This window comes from Tamandua tetradactyla, chromosome 6 (genome assembly GCF_023851605.1).
Source record: "Tamandua tetradactyla isolate mTamTet1 chromosome 6, mTamTet1.pri, whole genome shotgun sequence".
Taxonomy (NCBI): domain Eukaryota; kingdom Metazoa; phylum Chordata; class Mammalia; order Pilosa; family Myrmecophagidae; genus Tamandua; species Tamandua tetradactyla.
In genome coordinates this window covers 82,010,471-82,025,160 of record NC_135332.1, presented here as the reverse complement: position 1 = coordinate 82,025,160, position 14,690 = coordinate 82,010,471, and the positions used below count along the sequence as shown (strand labels likewise).

The following is a 14,690-nucleotide window of genomic DNA, read 5'->3' as shown; positions in this document are numbered from 1 at the left end:
AGTGAATGGTCTGGAGGACCCTGTGGGGAGAGCTGTCCAGGCTATGGCCACTGCCGGACAGAAGAGCAGGCCTGTACTAGGGGAGGTGAGAAGTTGGGTTCAGGTAGTCCTTATTTTAGAGAAGGGAGTGCTGGGCTGAGCTCCAGCCGGGCCTGTGGCTGTCGGGGGGCAGGGCAGGGAGACTGCACCACTAGCTCTTGTCCTCCTACGCACAGTTCTGAAACCAAGTAAGCTGAGGGTGTGTGTGTGTGTATGTGTGTGTATGCATGTCCTGGTGAGGTATGAGGGCAGAGAGGGCATGCAGGGCCATGAGAGTAGAGACTCCTGGACAGGCTAGAGGGGAAAGGAAGTGCCCGTGTTGCCTCGCTGAGGACAGAGGAACCCATAAACTGGCCTTCCCTGCACCCCATCACCATGGACAGCCAGTTCCTGGGAGCCCAGGGTCCCTTCAAGAGTACCTGACTCCTCTGTGCCTGTTTCTCTGAACAGACAAGGATGGGTATTTGAGGCAATACTGCAGGAGGGCTGGAGGCCTAGGGACGCCAGAGGACAGGGCCCAAGAGACCCATCCATGAGGGCTGTCTTCATAAGGAAACACAGACAAAATGTGGTTTGGAATATTTTTTTAAGCCACAGTCACAGACAGAAAATATCCAAAGAGCGCAGACCACAAAGTGACACATCGGTCATTTCTAACAGCGGTAAAAACACCTTTAGTTCACTTTTTTAAAAAATCTTATTATTTTTATAAATGTTTCATTTTGGGTGAACTGTAGGATGTAGCACTCATGGTGTGGGAGGGGTATAAGAGGGGAGGGAAGGAAAAAGGAGCCAGTTCAGCCTGTGCCCCCCTTATGCTGTCACTTCTCCTCTGCTGAGGCTGGCCCTGGCATCTCCTGTTCCATCCTCAGAAATGAGAGGACAAGTCACGGAACGGGTCAGGAGATCCAGCATCCTGGGGACAAATCACTGGTGTTTTCCTTTTAACGTGGATACGACAATCCCCACAGTGGTGATGCTGTGAGGAGTTTGTGAGGGCAGCACCCAGGCGGTGGGCTAGGGGATGCACCTGTCTTCCATGGGGCCTGGTTGCACGGGGCTGTAAGGCTCAGCTGCTGAGTAAGGACCTGGCAGGGGTGGAACAGGTGGGAGGGGGTGGGTGGAGAAGGGGTTCTGACATGCCTGTCCCTCCCCGGCTACCCCAGGGCTGTTCTGCTGCCTAGGCTGGAGGAAGCAGGGGCTATGATGCCTGGCCAGCCCAGTCTCCTCCTCCAGGCAGGCCTCCATCCTTGGACACTCCAGCCCAGGCACCTCTGCAACACAACATTCACCCGTGCAGAGACTGACCGAGCTCCTCCAGGCAGTTGTCCCTGCCATGCTGTGCCCATGGGAAGCACGCCTACTAGTCCTGACCACCCCCAGGAGGCCCTCTTGGGCCAGACCTCTGTTTCAATCAATCTTTCACATGTGTGCCCATAAGTGGCTTTGGAATCCAGACCCTGTAGTGGGGACAAGGCCCCATCCCCTAGGCCCACACCCATGGGGGACAGCTGTCACTAACGCAAGGCCTCTTGGTGGTGCTGGGTCGTGGGAGTAGGCAGACCGTGCTGGCTGCCTGGCAGGTGGCTCAGTGGGGCAGCCCCTGAGAGAGCAGCAGGAGTTGCAGGGGCTGTGCCCTAGGCTGTACAGGGAGCTGGAGCAGGAGGGAAGATGCCAAGCTCAAGCCCCTCCTCTCAGGGGCCTTCAGGATGGGCCTGGCCACAGAATGGGATGGACTCAAAGGGCTGTTCAGAAATGGCTCCAAGAGCATTAGCCATGAGGGGCAAAAACAGCCAGTGGGCAGAGATGATGCTGGAAGGCTACAGCAACCTGTGCCCAGCTCAGGACCCCAGTTGGAGCTTGGCATTTCACCCCACAGCTCCGTCTGGCACTCAGCCCCCCAAACCCATGCAGTGGGGGTGGGTGGTGTGTCTGAGACTGGGCCCATCCTGTCCTAGGGGCAGGATTGGGAGGTGCCTCCCTAGGGGAAGGCCAGCAGCTCTGCACGCAGCAGGGGACAGAGGAAGCTGGTTCTTTGGTATTGAAGCAACAAAAAGCTATCACGGCAGAGCCACTTCTCCTAGCAGTGACGGCCAGGGGGTACAGCTTTACCCTTCCCGGTAATTCTGAGGGTACTGGAGGAGGAACAGACAAGAAACCCTCTGACCACCGAAGCCCACCCAGGATCCCTGTGTGTGACCAGCCTGATGCTGTGGGCACTGTGCAGTGAGGCTGAGGCTGGGAGGGCAGCTTTCTTCAGGTAAGATGGCATCGTCCAGCCTGACCTCCTTGGGCCCCAGGGAAAGAGCCATGATCTGACCCACCCTGAGCCAGATCACTAGTAACCTGGGGATGCCAGGCCCTCAGGGCCCAACGTAAAGAGTAGATTCTCTCTCCCTAAACTTGCATAATTTATAGAAGAGCCCACAAGTTTAATTTTTTTTTCCTGGAAGTCAGAATTTCACCCTGCATTCCGAAAGCGTCTGCTGAGCCTGGGGCTGAGTCAGCCTCATTAGGTGGGGTGTGGAGGCAGGAGCCTGCTGGTCAGTTCCAGCCAGGCTGCCCGACCCAGCTGGCTCTCCTAACCCAGCCTTCGTCTCAAGACCCTGTGAAAGAGTGCAGGCTGTGTCTCCAAGGGTCCTGGGGATGGCACAGGAAAGTGCAGGGCATGGGGCAGGCTGGCCGCCAGCCTCTTGCATGCCTTTGTGACCCCCAGGCCAAACCACAGCTGGGCTCCCAACTGTCCAATCACAGCCACGCCTCTCCCCTTGAACAAAACAGAAAGTAGGAAACAAGGGTGCCTTTTTAATCGCAATCGTATATGCTGTCTGCAGTCAGTCAGCCAGGACCCTGAGCCCGGCCTTGGCATAGGGCATGGGGCCAGACATCACCAGTGCTGCACTACCAGCCAATGGGGTGGAAAGCTCGGCCACACCCTCTGCCCATGAGTCCCTGGGACCCCAGGGGCTGTCTCCTCTGTGGGCGGGGTCCAGCTCCAGCCCCCCCAGCTGGGGGGAGGAAGGCATGGAAGGGGACAGGAGCTGGGAGGCGGTGACCGCTTACACCGTCACACACACATGCAGACTTTTTCAATCTGTTTTGGTTTCATTTGTTTTCCTCCTTTGCTAAAATGATCAGGTAATATTGTGAAATCGCAACTGGTGCCAGCTGCCTGAGCCGGGTGTGGTCAGCGCAGACCGGGGCTGGCCTCCACCTGCCTGAGGCATCTTTCTAGAACGGCCATCCTACTTCTGGATCTGGAAGAGGAAGAGCCGCAAGTTGATGTTCTTGGCGGCCAGCAGCTTGTTGCACTCCACTGAGTCGATGATGGGCAGCGGCACGTAGTCGGTCTCATTGCTCTCGTTGGTGAAGACGAAGTGGTAGATGACAGGGTTGATCTTCACGTCGTCATATGGGCCCTTGAGCAGCAAGAAGGAGCACTCAAGAGGCGCGTTGACCTTGCTCTTGAGGATGAGCTGAAAAGAGAGTGTGCGCTTGCACGACAGGCTGGGGTTCCGCTCTGAGTCGTTCACCCGCGCCTTCAGGACCCAGGTCTGGCTCAGCACTGTGAACCGGGGCGTCTCGTAGTAGAGGCGCGTGATGAAGTCATCTGTGCGGTACGGCCGGAACTGGACCTCTGTGGAGACAGGCCAGGGGGGAACGGGTAGTTAGCGAGGGCAGGGCCAGGCTGGCAAGCCTGCTCAGTGGGGGCTGGTAGCTTACCGCAGCCACTCAGCGCTCTGTGTGCCAAAGGGCAAAGCAAATGCCACGAGGGTGAGCAGAGGCAACTGTGAGGCTGGGGGCGGGACTGTGAACACGGCCTACCAAGGGGATCGCTTGCCCATGGCCCACCCACCCTCTTGCCTCACCCCCGGTGGCCAGTAGGGAGAGGGAGAGGGACCGGCCTCTACCCACGGGGGTGGGCAAGCAGACACGCAGACAGGATGCAGTTCTGAGAACAGGTTCACTTTATTGGTTCCGATACAGAATTGCCAGAAAAGCTGCGACGTGGATAGGCACACAGCACCCAGCCCTGTCTGAGGGCAGTGCCCACTGGCACACAGGCATCAGCTGCTGGGCATCTCGCCGCACTCTGGGAGGTATGCCCAGCTGTCTCCGAAGGTCTGTGTGTTGGTGGTGGCCCTGCCTTCCGTACAGTCCTCAGCTCAGTCTGTCCCAGCATAGTCGTAAGTCCTTCCTGCAGGATGGGCTCCCCAACCCAGAGCTGCCACAGCCACAGGCTTGTCTGCCCAGACTCTGCAAGGCTGGGGCCCTCCTGCTAAGGCATCCGTTGGGCAGCTGAGACTGCCACGCGTTGGGCCATGTGTGGCCGATAGGCCCTTGACCTGCATGGCTAACAGGGCCCAGGCCAGGAAGCATGGTGAGGCTGGCTGCCCGTGGTGGCCCTGGGCCTTGACTGGCCCCCTGGTGTGGGGTGGGTGGGACAGGTCAGAAGCCCCTGTGCAACAGCAGTTGCAGGAGCTTCTTGCTCCTCTCCAGGCTCTGGCCTGGGGCCCTGCTTCCCAGTGGGTCCAAAGGTGGTGGCAGTGGCCCCTGAAAGCCCCTGAGATCCTGCAGACCTGGGCCCAGTCTGGCCTGCTTTCCATAGGTGTCCACTCCTGGTTCTGCAGTGTGAGTTGGATACCCTCAGTTACTTCTGGACCCACATCTCAACAGCTTCTTGCTGGCCCCTGGGGGCCCTGGCCTCCGTGGTGCTGTGGTGCCTGCCATGGGCAGGGCCTGGACCCATGCAGCTCTTCTCATCCAGCTCCTTGGCAGGCCACCAGCTTCAGGCCTCCCTGACAGACACGCCCATCTTTTCTGCTTAGATGCCAAGTCTCCCCCAGTCTGCGAAGCCCATGCAGTGAGGATGCCACCTTGTGGGGGTGGCAGGGCCAGGGTGGGGGCATACGGGAGGTGCCTTGATGAGAGCTGTGGTGTACATCCAGGGTCCTGCCTCTGCCCTTCCCTCCGCTCTGTCTCCAGCTGTCTTCTTCCCCAGGCACCCTGTCTGTAGGGATGTGTGGAGCTAACTGGCAGCCTGTGCCCTCAAGGGACTCCCCTCCACCACCAGAGAGCTTGCTGCCCAGGACCCCAGCTACTGCCCTGTGAGCCTGCCCTGGGTGGCATGCAGTTAGTGGCAGGGTGCCTCACCAGTGTAGCCGATCTTCTCAAAGCTGAGCAGGCTAAAGATGTTGTTGTAGAGCTGCATCTCCTTGCGGCGGCCCTGGTCCATCTCGTCCAGGATCTCCATCAGCTCATTCCCTGTCTTGGTGGGATGCGCGCACGCAGCCTCGTGGACTGTCAGCTCGTGGAAGGGGCCATGCCACGGACAGCCGATACGCTTGTACTTGCACTGGGTCACCCTGGGGAAGATGTGGCACAGTGGGGTCATGGCCCCAAAGGTGCCATCCCAGCCTGCATCTGCCCACCATACACCTGGCCCTGACATGTGTGCATGGGGTGGGGGGAATAAGGAATGGAGATAGAGCATGGGTCAGAGAGCAGGTCATCTGGCCTACAGCTATGAATCTGTTCCCTGCTGGGCAGAAAGTGACCACTGGCCATGGACCTGGACCCTGAGCCCCCAGCTGAGCAGCAGGGTCACCAGAGTACCCTCTGGCCAGCCCCACACAGTCTTGGAGCTGCATGTGGGCCAGGGGTAGCTGGTGCTCCTGAGCTACCCATACTGTTCTAGGCCTGGGGACACCAAAGGCACCCTCCAAGGGGCTACCCTGCACCACAGAACACCCCCATGGCCAGGACAACATTGACACAGCTGGGTGCAAACCAAGACTCAAGGTGACTGCCAGCTGCAAGGTTTTGCCTGGGCCTCTACAGTACCACCTGAGACCCTGAAGCCAGCAGTGCCTCCCTGCTCTCCACACCTGGCTCAGCGTATGAGTTACTAGGCTGCCATGGATAGTACCCCAGGCCTGGACAGCAAAGACCAGGAGGAGCTCAGCTGGGTTGGCAGACCAACCAGAGCAAATTGTGCGCCAGGCCTCGCCTAGCAGGGCGGGCTGGCGGGTGGTCACCTGTCTTGGCACTCCTCTTTCTGGTGCCTCTCCAGTAGGGAGCGGGGAAACTGGCGTAGGCAGAAGCCACACTCAGACGGCAGCTCGCTCACGGCTTTCTCCACGGCCAGGTTCCTGCAGCAGAGGCTCTTGCTGATCTCACAGCGGCAGTTGGGGCATGTGGCCTGCTCCTCCTTCAGCCGGGCATCTGCTAGTAGGTGGATAAAACAGCCAGCGCACATCAAGTGACCGTTAGTACACTGTGGAGAAGGAGAGGGAGACGAGGCTCACAGACCTGCGAGGCTCATGTGCCCCGCCCACCTGCGGCCATCCTCTGCAGGGCCGACTGCCAGGTGGGTCTGCCGGCGTGCAGCATGCACCTCTCTTCCTGAGGTGCTGCTGGGGTTTAACACATGCGGAGAGCTCTGCTCCAGGGCATGGGCCTCTTTCTGGAGCCTCTAGACACAGCCAACACAGGTATTCAGTGGAAGTGGCACCTTGAGAGCATAGCCCCTGTGCCTCAGCTGAGGTCAGGGAATTTATGGTGCAGGCCTGGCCAAGGTACTCTGTTTTAGCCACCCTGGGGCTTGGAGCCTGGCCTTCCCCATCCTAGGGGCCAGGAGTTATTGCCATTTCCCCTACAGCCCTCAATCCCAGGACAGCTGTAAAACAAGCACAGAGCAGTGGACACAACTTCCCTCCATGCCAAGCAGGCACGGCTGAGTGTGCCGGGGGATGGCAACCTGGCCCCAACATTCCCAGCCCTGCCTCCTCACTCCTACCTGCCCTGGCGGGACCAGGTGAAAAGGAGCTGCAACTCACCCAGAGGTGGAGCCTCCTGTGACAGGCAGCAGGGAGGCCCAGTCTGCCCAGGAAAAGGACTAGGGTCCCCAGGCTGTGCCCTTACAGGAAAGTGGACATGGGGACTGCAGGAATGACCAGATGCTGAGCTGGTGCTGGTTTCATAAGCTCAGAAGGCAGGAGCCAGCCCCCTCCAGGGCATCTGACAGAATTTACTTCTGAATGCTGCCTGCTCCTCCAGAACCCCTATCTCCCTATCCCCACTAGGGTCCTGTCCCAGGGGGATGGCCGTCTGGCCAGCAGGCCCAGTGACCATGTCTATGTTGGACCTCTCCCTTGCTCAACCCACACTTCCAGAATGCCCACACAGTACCCACCTGCCAAGACACAGTGGTCTGGGGTCCTGGCCCTTGAGGGCTCCCAAACAGAAACTGAGGTGTGCAGAGCATGTCCTAGTAGAGCAAGCAGCTCGCTGTGCAGGTTGCCGAGAAAGGCAGGGCACCTCATGGGGCAAAGGAATGTGTGGTACAGTACCAGAGCATGGGGCTGGGCCATGGTGGGGACAGCCTTTCCCTGGGGAGCGCCTCCTGAAGTCGTGGAGGAGGACTGGTGAGCAGCCAGCCTCATAACCTGCCTGGGGCTGGCCGGGAAGTCAACGGCTGAGGGGCTGCTTTGGGGGGCAACAACCTTTTGAGAATCCATGAAGCAGAAGCAAAGAGGTGAAATGTGAGCTTGGGAACAAACCCCCACCACCACCCCATTCACAGAATTCACACTCCCACAAATTCCAAAGACCTAGCCACACTCAAATCACTAGTCTGAATTAGGTAAAAAATTAAAATCCACACAACAAGGAAGGGGATAGAGATGACAGAGCTCAGATGGGAAGAGCAGGGCCTCTCTGAGCACTGCCAGCAGCTGGCTGGGTGGCACGAAGGAGCTGAGCAGCAGCTTTAGACGTGTGGACCGGCTGGAGGGTAGGGATAGTTCTGTGGTGGTGGGTTCTCATCCTCTGGGCACCAGGGAAAGGCAAAGGCCTGCCCTGAGGTGGAGGAAAATGGGAAAAGCTTGCTGGATCATCTGCCACACAGGTCAGTGGAAGCCAGGGACACTGTGTGAGGACGAGGCAGGGTCCCAGGTGCTATGTGCTGCCTGCTGCCCTGTGGGAGGCTTCAGAGCCCAGAGCCCACACTGACCATGGTCTCTGTGGCTCCCCACAGACCACAGGAGGCTGGAGGGAGGAGGCAGGGACAGTACACAACCACCAAGGCCCTGGAGCCAATGGGCGAGGAGCGCTCCAGCTTCTAGGCCACAAGGGAGGTGGAGGCAGAGATGTAAACTGGCCAGGGGAGGAAGGAAACTTACTAGCTCCCTTGAAAGTGAGGTTGAGACACAGTACCCCACCACGTCAGGACGCCCTCACATGCCTGGGGCCAGGTAGCCCCACTCTGGCTCTACAGCTACCTCTTGAATGAAGGGCCTCCGGACCCCATCCGAGCAGAGGCCCACCAGCCTCTTGTCTGTGCTCTAGATGGCCCAACTGAGGTATGAGCCCAACGGGTGAGAGAGGCTCTGCTGACTGGGTCCCACTGCCCTCCAGGCATCACATACTGCCCATACAAGTGGCCCCCTGGAAATCAGGAGCCCACCCATTCTGAAGGGCCCTGTTCTGTGGAGCAGCTCCTCATGCCATGTTGGGCAAGCCTATCCTCAGAGCTGGACTGGCGCAGGATGCCAGGCCAGGCCCCTCCCCCCTTAGCACGTCGGCCACAGCATCCCTTTCCTCTTAGAGCCTCTCGAGTATGACACAAGCTCAGTCAGCCCAGCCCAGAGTAACCCTCTGGGTAGGCTGTCCCATAGGTCTTGCTCATAGACCCTGCTCTCCTGGGGGAGACGGTGAGTTCTAGGGAGGGAGGTCACTGGCCCTCCAGCCCCAACAGCAGGCTCAAGCTAGAACCCAGTGAGCCACCAACTGAGTTAAGACAAGCAGACTTCCTGCATAGCTGCTCACCAGCTGCCCAAGGTAAGCCCACCTGGTGGACAGCAGCCTACTGGCTGGGCCCAGCCACACCAAGCACAGGTGGTATGTCCACAGCAGGTGGCCACTACATTTCAGAGCCTTCCTGCTACCTGGGTCCCTGCAACTCTGCCTTCAGCCAAGGGCTTCCCTGTGGGCACAGGCCCTAATAGCCCCGCTCTGGCCCTGCTCTCTGAATCCTCCTTCCTCCTGGGCACTGACCACCTTCTAAGGTAGCACTGCCCATGGCCCCCTGCCCTGCCACCCCCTATGCCTTACCCTAGCAACCCCCCATGGCCCTCCACTCCCCCCATCACCTGCCTCCTCCTAACCACTTAAATCAAAAGTGGGATCTAAAGAAGCCAAGCACTGGCCAGGACACACAGTTACTGGGGGTAAAGTCAGATCCCAAGTCCTCCAGCCAGGCTAGTGTCTAGGTTTTAAAACCAACAGAGCTATCACAAGATGGCATAGCCAGTGCCCAAGCAGGACTGGCCAATCTCTCAAGCTTTGATGTCCCTGAACATAGACACAGAACAATCTAAAAGGAACCAGGATGACAAATTACCACCACCATAAAACACACCTCCTCACTTTCTAGAGATTACACACACACCGTCCTCTCTGCCCTCGTGGATTCTAGAGGACTAAGTGAATGTGTTTTAATATCCCTCTTATGTTACCCTTCTTGATCCAATGAACCAACCTACCATAGCCCAGTAAGGCCACTGCTTGGAGCTGGGGAAGGAGTTTTGGGGCTTCCAGCCATGCAAGGCACAGGTGGGCAGCCCCAGGACCCCAGCCCAGGGGCAGGCTGCACTCAGGGAGGATGCCAGGGGATCCCCTCAGGACTCTTAGAAAAGGGCCAGCAGCCTCGGGGCTCTGCGAAACAATGGAGGGCCTTGGCCAGGGCCTACATGGTGGTCGGAGGCCGGGCAGGCCACAGGGGTGGTGAGCACCTGTGTGCTGCACAGCCTGGTGGAGACAAGGTCCCCAGCCCCCACTTCTGGACCCTTTCGCCAACATGGAGGACAAAGAGGTCACGGGACCCTCACACCAGGACCTGGGCTGAGTCCTGAGCACGAAAGGTTGGGGTGGGGGCACAGGAGGACATAACCTGCTCTCCAAGGGGCAGGTGGTGCTAAGTGCTATAGGTCAGGTGGAGAGGCAGGCACTTAGGGGAATAGGCACTGCAGGGGCAGGGAGAGCAGAAATTGGAACCTCGAGGCGTGTGCAGAGGAAGGAGCTGGAGAAGCACAGGAGGTACACAGGGGGAGAATGCAGGGATAGCATGGGGCAGAGGGAGCAGAGGGGCAACACAGGTGGTATGGAGGCTGGAAGGGCCAGTTAGGTGCAGGCTGAACTGTCTCCATGACAGAGCCATCCCAACTGAACCTGACCTACCATCACGACACAGATAGCTTTTGTGGCCTAGAGCTTGCCCTGGCCTCAGTGAAACCCCCTGAGGGATGGGAAAGACACACAGCTCCCTCTTCCAGACACAGGCCTGGGGCTTGGGGCTAGTTCTGTCTCATGGAAGACCCCACTGGACCTTGTGCTGGGGGAGGACCCAGGAGTGAGGTGAGGGGTCTGGTAGTAGCTGCTCCTCTGTGCCCTATGCATGCTGCCCACCTGCTGGCCCAGCCTAGATGAGCCACAAGCTCCTGGGTGGCTGTCTGTCCTGGAGCCTACCCCAGACTCCAGAGGTGGTGCCTACCTTGTCAGGCCTGTCATCCAGGACATACCTGACACCCACACGAGAACATCAAAGCCAGCTCTGCACCTGCTGCGTCCCTGGCTGAGTGTAGGCGCAGCAAGGAGAGCCTTGACTGGACCCCGCCTATTCTGGATCTGTCAGGGCATGGGCCCTGGGAATGTCCATCTGTCTAGGCCATGTCTGCTCCAGAGGGGAGCTCTCACCACCACCCAATGCTAACCTGGCGTCACAGAGGTGAGGTCTGGGTGGCTGGATGGTAGGCTCTTGGTCAGCTTCCGAGGCCTGTGGGCTCAACATGGCCACCTGGCCCTTCTCGCCCCGGAGCTGGGGCACCACAACCAGCCTGGCTCCATTGCCACCAGAGCCAGCAGCCCAGGGTGTGTAGGGTGGCTTGTGCTCCTCTGAACTTTGTGTTCTGCTGGGGTCAGGTAGAATGCTGGGCAGCAGGTGCAAGAGCAGGGCACGTTGCCCATGAGACTCCCCTACCAGAGATACTGGCTCAGTCCGAGGCGGCTAGTGGGAAACGGGGGCTGGGCTTACACCGAGGAGGGCCCTGCAGTGGCAGCTTGCATAGCCCACACCACCCATGACCAAACACAGCCTGGATGAAAGCAACTTGGGGCCTCAGCACCTGTCCTGGCTCCCTGCCCCACCATGTCCCTACCGCTAAAATGGAGGAACAGCAGTGACTGCACACAGGATACCATGAGGGTGAGGGAGGTATCGATGCAGCAGGTCCCTTTCCCACAGGACGTCCTGTTGTTCACTGTACTTGAATTGCTAGGCATGGAGACGGCTGGGCAGGCTGGCCCCACATGCCCCAACCACATCACATGGTAGGTCTGTGTGCAGCCAAGGGGAGTGCCAACCCTTCTACAGCCCAGGGCTTGTCCACAAATCTCAAGTTTTAGGGCTTTCTCCAGACTTCCAGAGAAACGAGGGGAACACCTATACTACTGAAGCCCCTGTATCATCTGGAAAGAATGGGGTGGTGAAGTGGATGGAAGGCTGGAGGCAGAGTCTACAGTTGAGAGTCTGGGCCCAGGGTTCTTTTTGTTTCCACTAGTTTGTCCCAGAATAGCTGCTGAGAAATCATAGGTCAGGGGAAGGCTATGGCCTAGGGAGGACTACAGGTCAGGGACAGGTCCAGGACTTTTCCTCTCTATGGGAGCCTCCAGGCTGCCTGTCTCTTGCCTGCTCAGGAAAAAGCTCAGCTTCCAGCATAGTATGGGCTGGGCCGGTTGGAACCAGTCTGGCTCAGAGGCAGAGCTGTGGTTCTTTCTCTATGATGAGCAAGCCCCAGTTAGGGGACAGAGTGGACCAGGGGTAGAACCAGGTGGCCCACCGGACTTCCTGGTGTGGCATCAGCCCATTCACTGAAGGGAGAGAGACAAGGTTATCCCCTGGGACCCCCATCATTGGCTTGGCTCCCTGGGGTCTCATTCAGGGCCCACAGAGGAAGAGTTCTACCTGGGAGGATCCAGAGACCATGGGCCAGGAAAAGAGGGATTTGAAAGGTGGACAGGTCCTGAGGGCACCCCAAGACTGAAGTGGTACCTGTTCACTCCAGCAGCTGGTAGGAGTGCTCCCCTAGCTGGATCTAAGGGAAGCTAGATAAAAGAAGGATCACATATTCTTGAGCTAGGGTTCCCGTCCAGTAGCTTTCTGAAGCCTAGGAGTTGACAGCCTCTGCCCTCTTTCCTGACAGCTCAACCCACTCTCCCTCCAACACATTTTCCTCTCCTCATCATCCAGGAAAGCTGGGGTCCTCCCAAGACACCTCATGCCAGGCAACAGAAAAGACTTAAGAGATTCAGATCAGGGGAAATGACAACCCAGATCAGCCCCAGCACTGGCTTACTACAAATTAACCCCCCTCGCCTAGAGCCAATAGTTTTAACAGATAAAGGGGAAACACACTCTCATTAGCTACTCCCAGATCCTATAAGTATAAAATAAGGTAGACAGAAAACCTGCTTCTTCTTCAATGGAGTTCTCTGAGGAGGGGGTGGCATAGATCAGAGGTGGGGGGTCTGAGGTGTTGAGAGAGACAGGAGATGGCCATATCAGGATTCCAGAACTGCACACCAGCTCTGGTTGTATACCAGGTCTGCTTCTGCTGCTACTTGGTAGGAGGTACATGGTATATCCACCTGGGTCAGGTACTGCCTCTCTGGTTAAGCGCTCTGGGCCCAGCCCTCACAGTGAATGGGGAAGAAGGTGCACAGACCCCCTGGAACTCTGGTAGCCTAGGAAGCTAGGGCCTCGTGGAGGCAAAGTGGGCTGGGGTGGGGAAGCCTAACTCAGGGCATAGCTCATGCAGAAGACACAGCATAAGCTGGGGCTGGAGAAGGTTCTCCAGACAATGAAGCTTGAGGCAAAGCATTCATCCAGACCAGGGAGGGAGAGAAGGGAGGGAAATCCCTATGTCCTTCATGTTCTTTAAGAAAAAAAAAAATGGGCAAAGAGGATTCTTTCACTTGGGAAAGCAATGGAAGAAAGGTAAAGAGAAGGGGTACAGGAGAAGCACAGGAATAGGCTGGGGGGGGGTGGCTGTGAAAAGAACAGAAAAGCTCTTGAGTGAAGAAAAGGACGGGGGGGCGCCCTGAGCCCTGGGAATGAAGGGCAGCAGGCAGAGGCTGGGGGACGTGTCCATGTCACCAGGTCTCCATTGGGCTCAGTCTGTGATGGTGGGTTGGGGGAGGACGTTGAGGACAGAGCAATGGGGGAATTTGTAAAAGAGAAGACGACAATTCCAAGTAAGAGTTGAGAGATTCAAGTTGGTAATCAAGAAAGATTACGAGAAGGAATAAGGAGATTCCAAGCAGGAAATAAGATCTGACAAAAAGAATAAGGAGACTCGGAACAGGCGCTGGAGTCCCGCCGAGGGGAGAATGCGGACGTCAGGACAGAAGGCGTCCTCCGGGCGGGCTGCGGGGCCTGGAGCCCGGGCCGGGTCGGGGTCGGGCCGGCGGCCCTACCTGGTACACGGAGGCCTTGGGCAGGTCCAGGCAGACGGTGCAGCACAGCACCGAGTAGAGTCGCTCCTCCAGCTTCCCGCTGCCCGCTGCCGCCGCCGCCGCCTCGGCCGCCTCGGCCGCCCGCAGCCGCTTCTTGGGCGGTGCGTCGGGGTCGCCGGCCGCCTCCTGCAGCTGCCGGGCACCGGCCAGGCCCGCCTCGTCGGGAAGCCCGGGCCCCGCCGCCTCGCCCAGCGCCGCCGCCGCCGCCGGCCCCGCGGCCGCTCCGGGCCCGGCCCCGACTCCGACTCCGGCCGGCACGGCGCCGGCGGGCCCCGCGGCCGGGCCGCCCCCGCCGGCCTCCTCGGCGCCGGACATCGCGGCCGGCCGGCCCGGCGAGCGGGTGCCGGCGCGCTCCCGCGGCTGGAAGTTAGGGGCGCTGCGCGCTCCCGCCGCCCTCTCGCCGCCGCCGCCGCGACCCGCAGTCCCCGCTCCCGCCGCCTCAGTGGGCCTGTCCCGCGCGTCGCCCCGCAGCCGCGGCGGCCACCAACCCCGGCGCGGCCGCCATCTTTGTTTTCGCTGCGCTCTCCCCCCGCCACCGCCCCTCCGCCCTCCACGTCACGTGAGCCCCGCACGCAGCCAATAGGAACGCTACTCGGGGTGAGACAGCGCGGTGGCCAGAGCCACTGGGCAGGCGGAGGCGCCCCAGGGCCCACCCCCTGCAGAAGGGGGGCCGGAAAGGGTCGGGGCCCGGCTACGCGTCCGGGCGCGCACCTGGGGGCGGGGCAGGATCAGGGCGAGCAGGCGCTTGGGGGCCTCCCCGCACTCTGCACTCGCGGGTCCCGCACGCGGGCGTGTGTGCGCCTTTGTCCTCCAGAACTCGGGTTTGCGGGTGCGGGGCTCTGGCCCAGCTCTCCGGATTGGAAAGGCCCGAGCGTGCAAATCACCGACCACCCATCTAGGTCCTTTGCGAAACCTTAAGTTTCAAAGACGCGAGGGGAGAGCCTGCCTCGGGAGAGCCTGCCTCGGGAGGCCTGCAGTGGGGATGACATTTCGGATTCCGAACCTAACCCACTGCTCTGCCGAAGCCGGTTCCAAACCCTGGGGGCGGGATGGGGCGAAGAATGGCCTACGGGAAACTG

At 59.3% G+C, this 14,690-nt stretch overlaps 1 protein-coding gene across 1 annotated transcript; it reads right to left on the bottom strand.

Annotated features, from left to right (window-relative positions):
- Positions 1-2,824: 2,824 nt before the first annotated feature.
- ZFTRAF1 (zinc finger TRAF-type containing 1) lies at positions 2,825-13,926 on the bottom strand. The gene is made up of 4 exons (XM_077166490.1): positions 13,573-13,926; positions 6,078-6,316; positions 5,194-5,405; positions 2,825-3,676 (listed from the first exon to the last, which is right to left on the bottom strand). The coding sequence occupies exons 1-4, from the start codon at positions 13,924-13,926 to the stop codon at positions 3,285-3,287; spliced, it is 1,197 nt and encodes a 398-aa protein (XP_077022605.1). The 3' UTR covers positions 2,825-3,284.
- Positions 13,927-14,690: the final 764 nt, after the last annotated feature.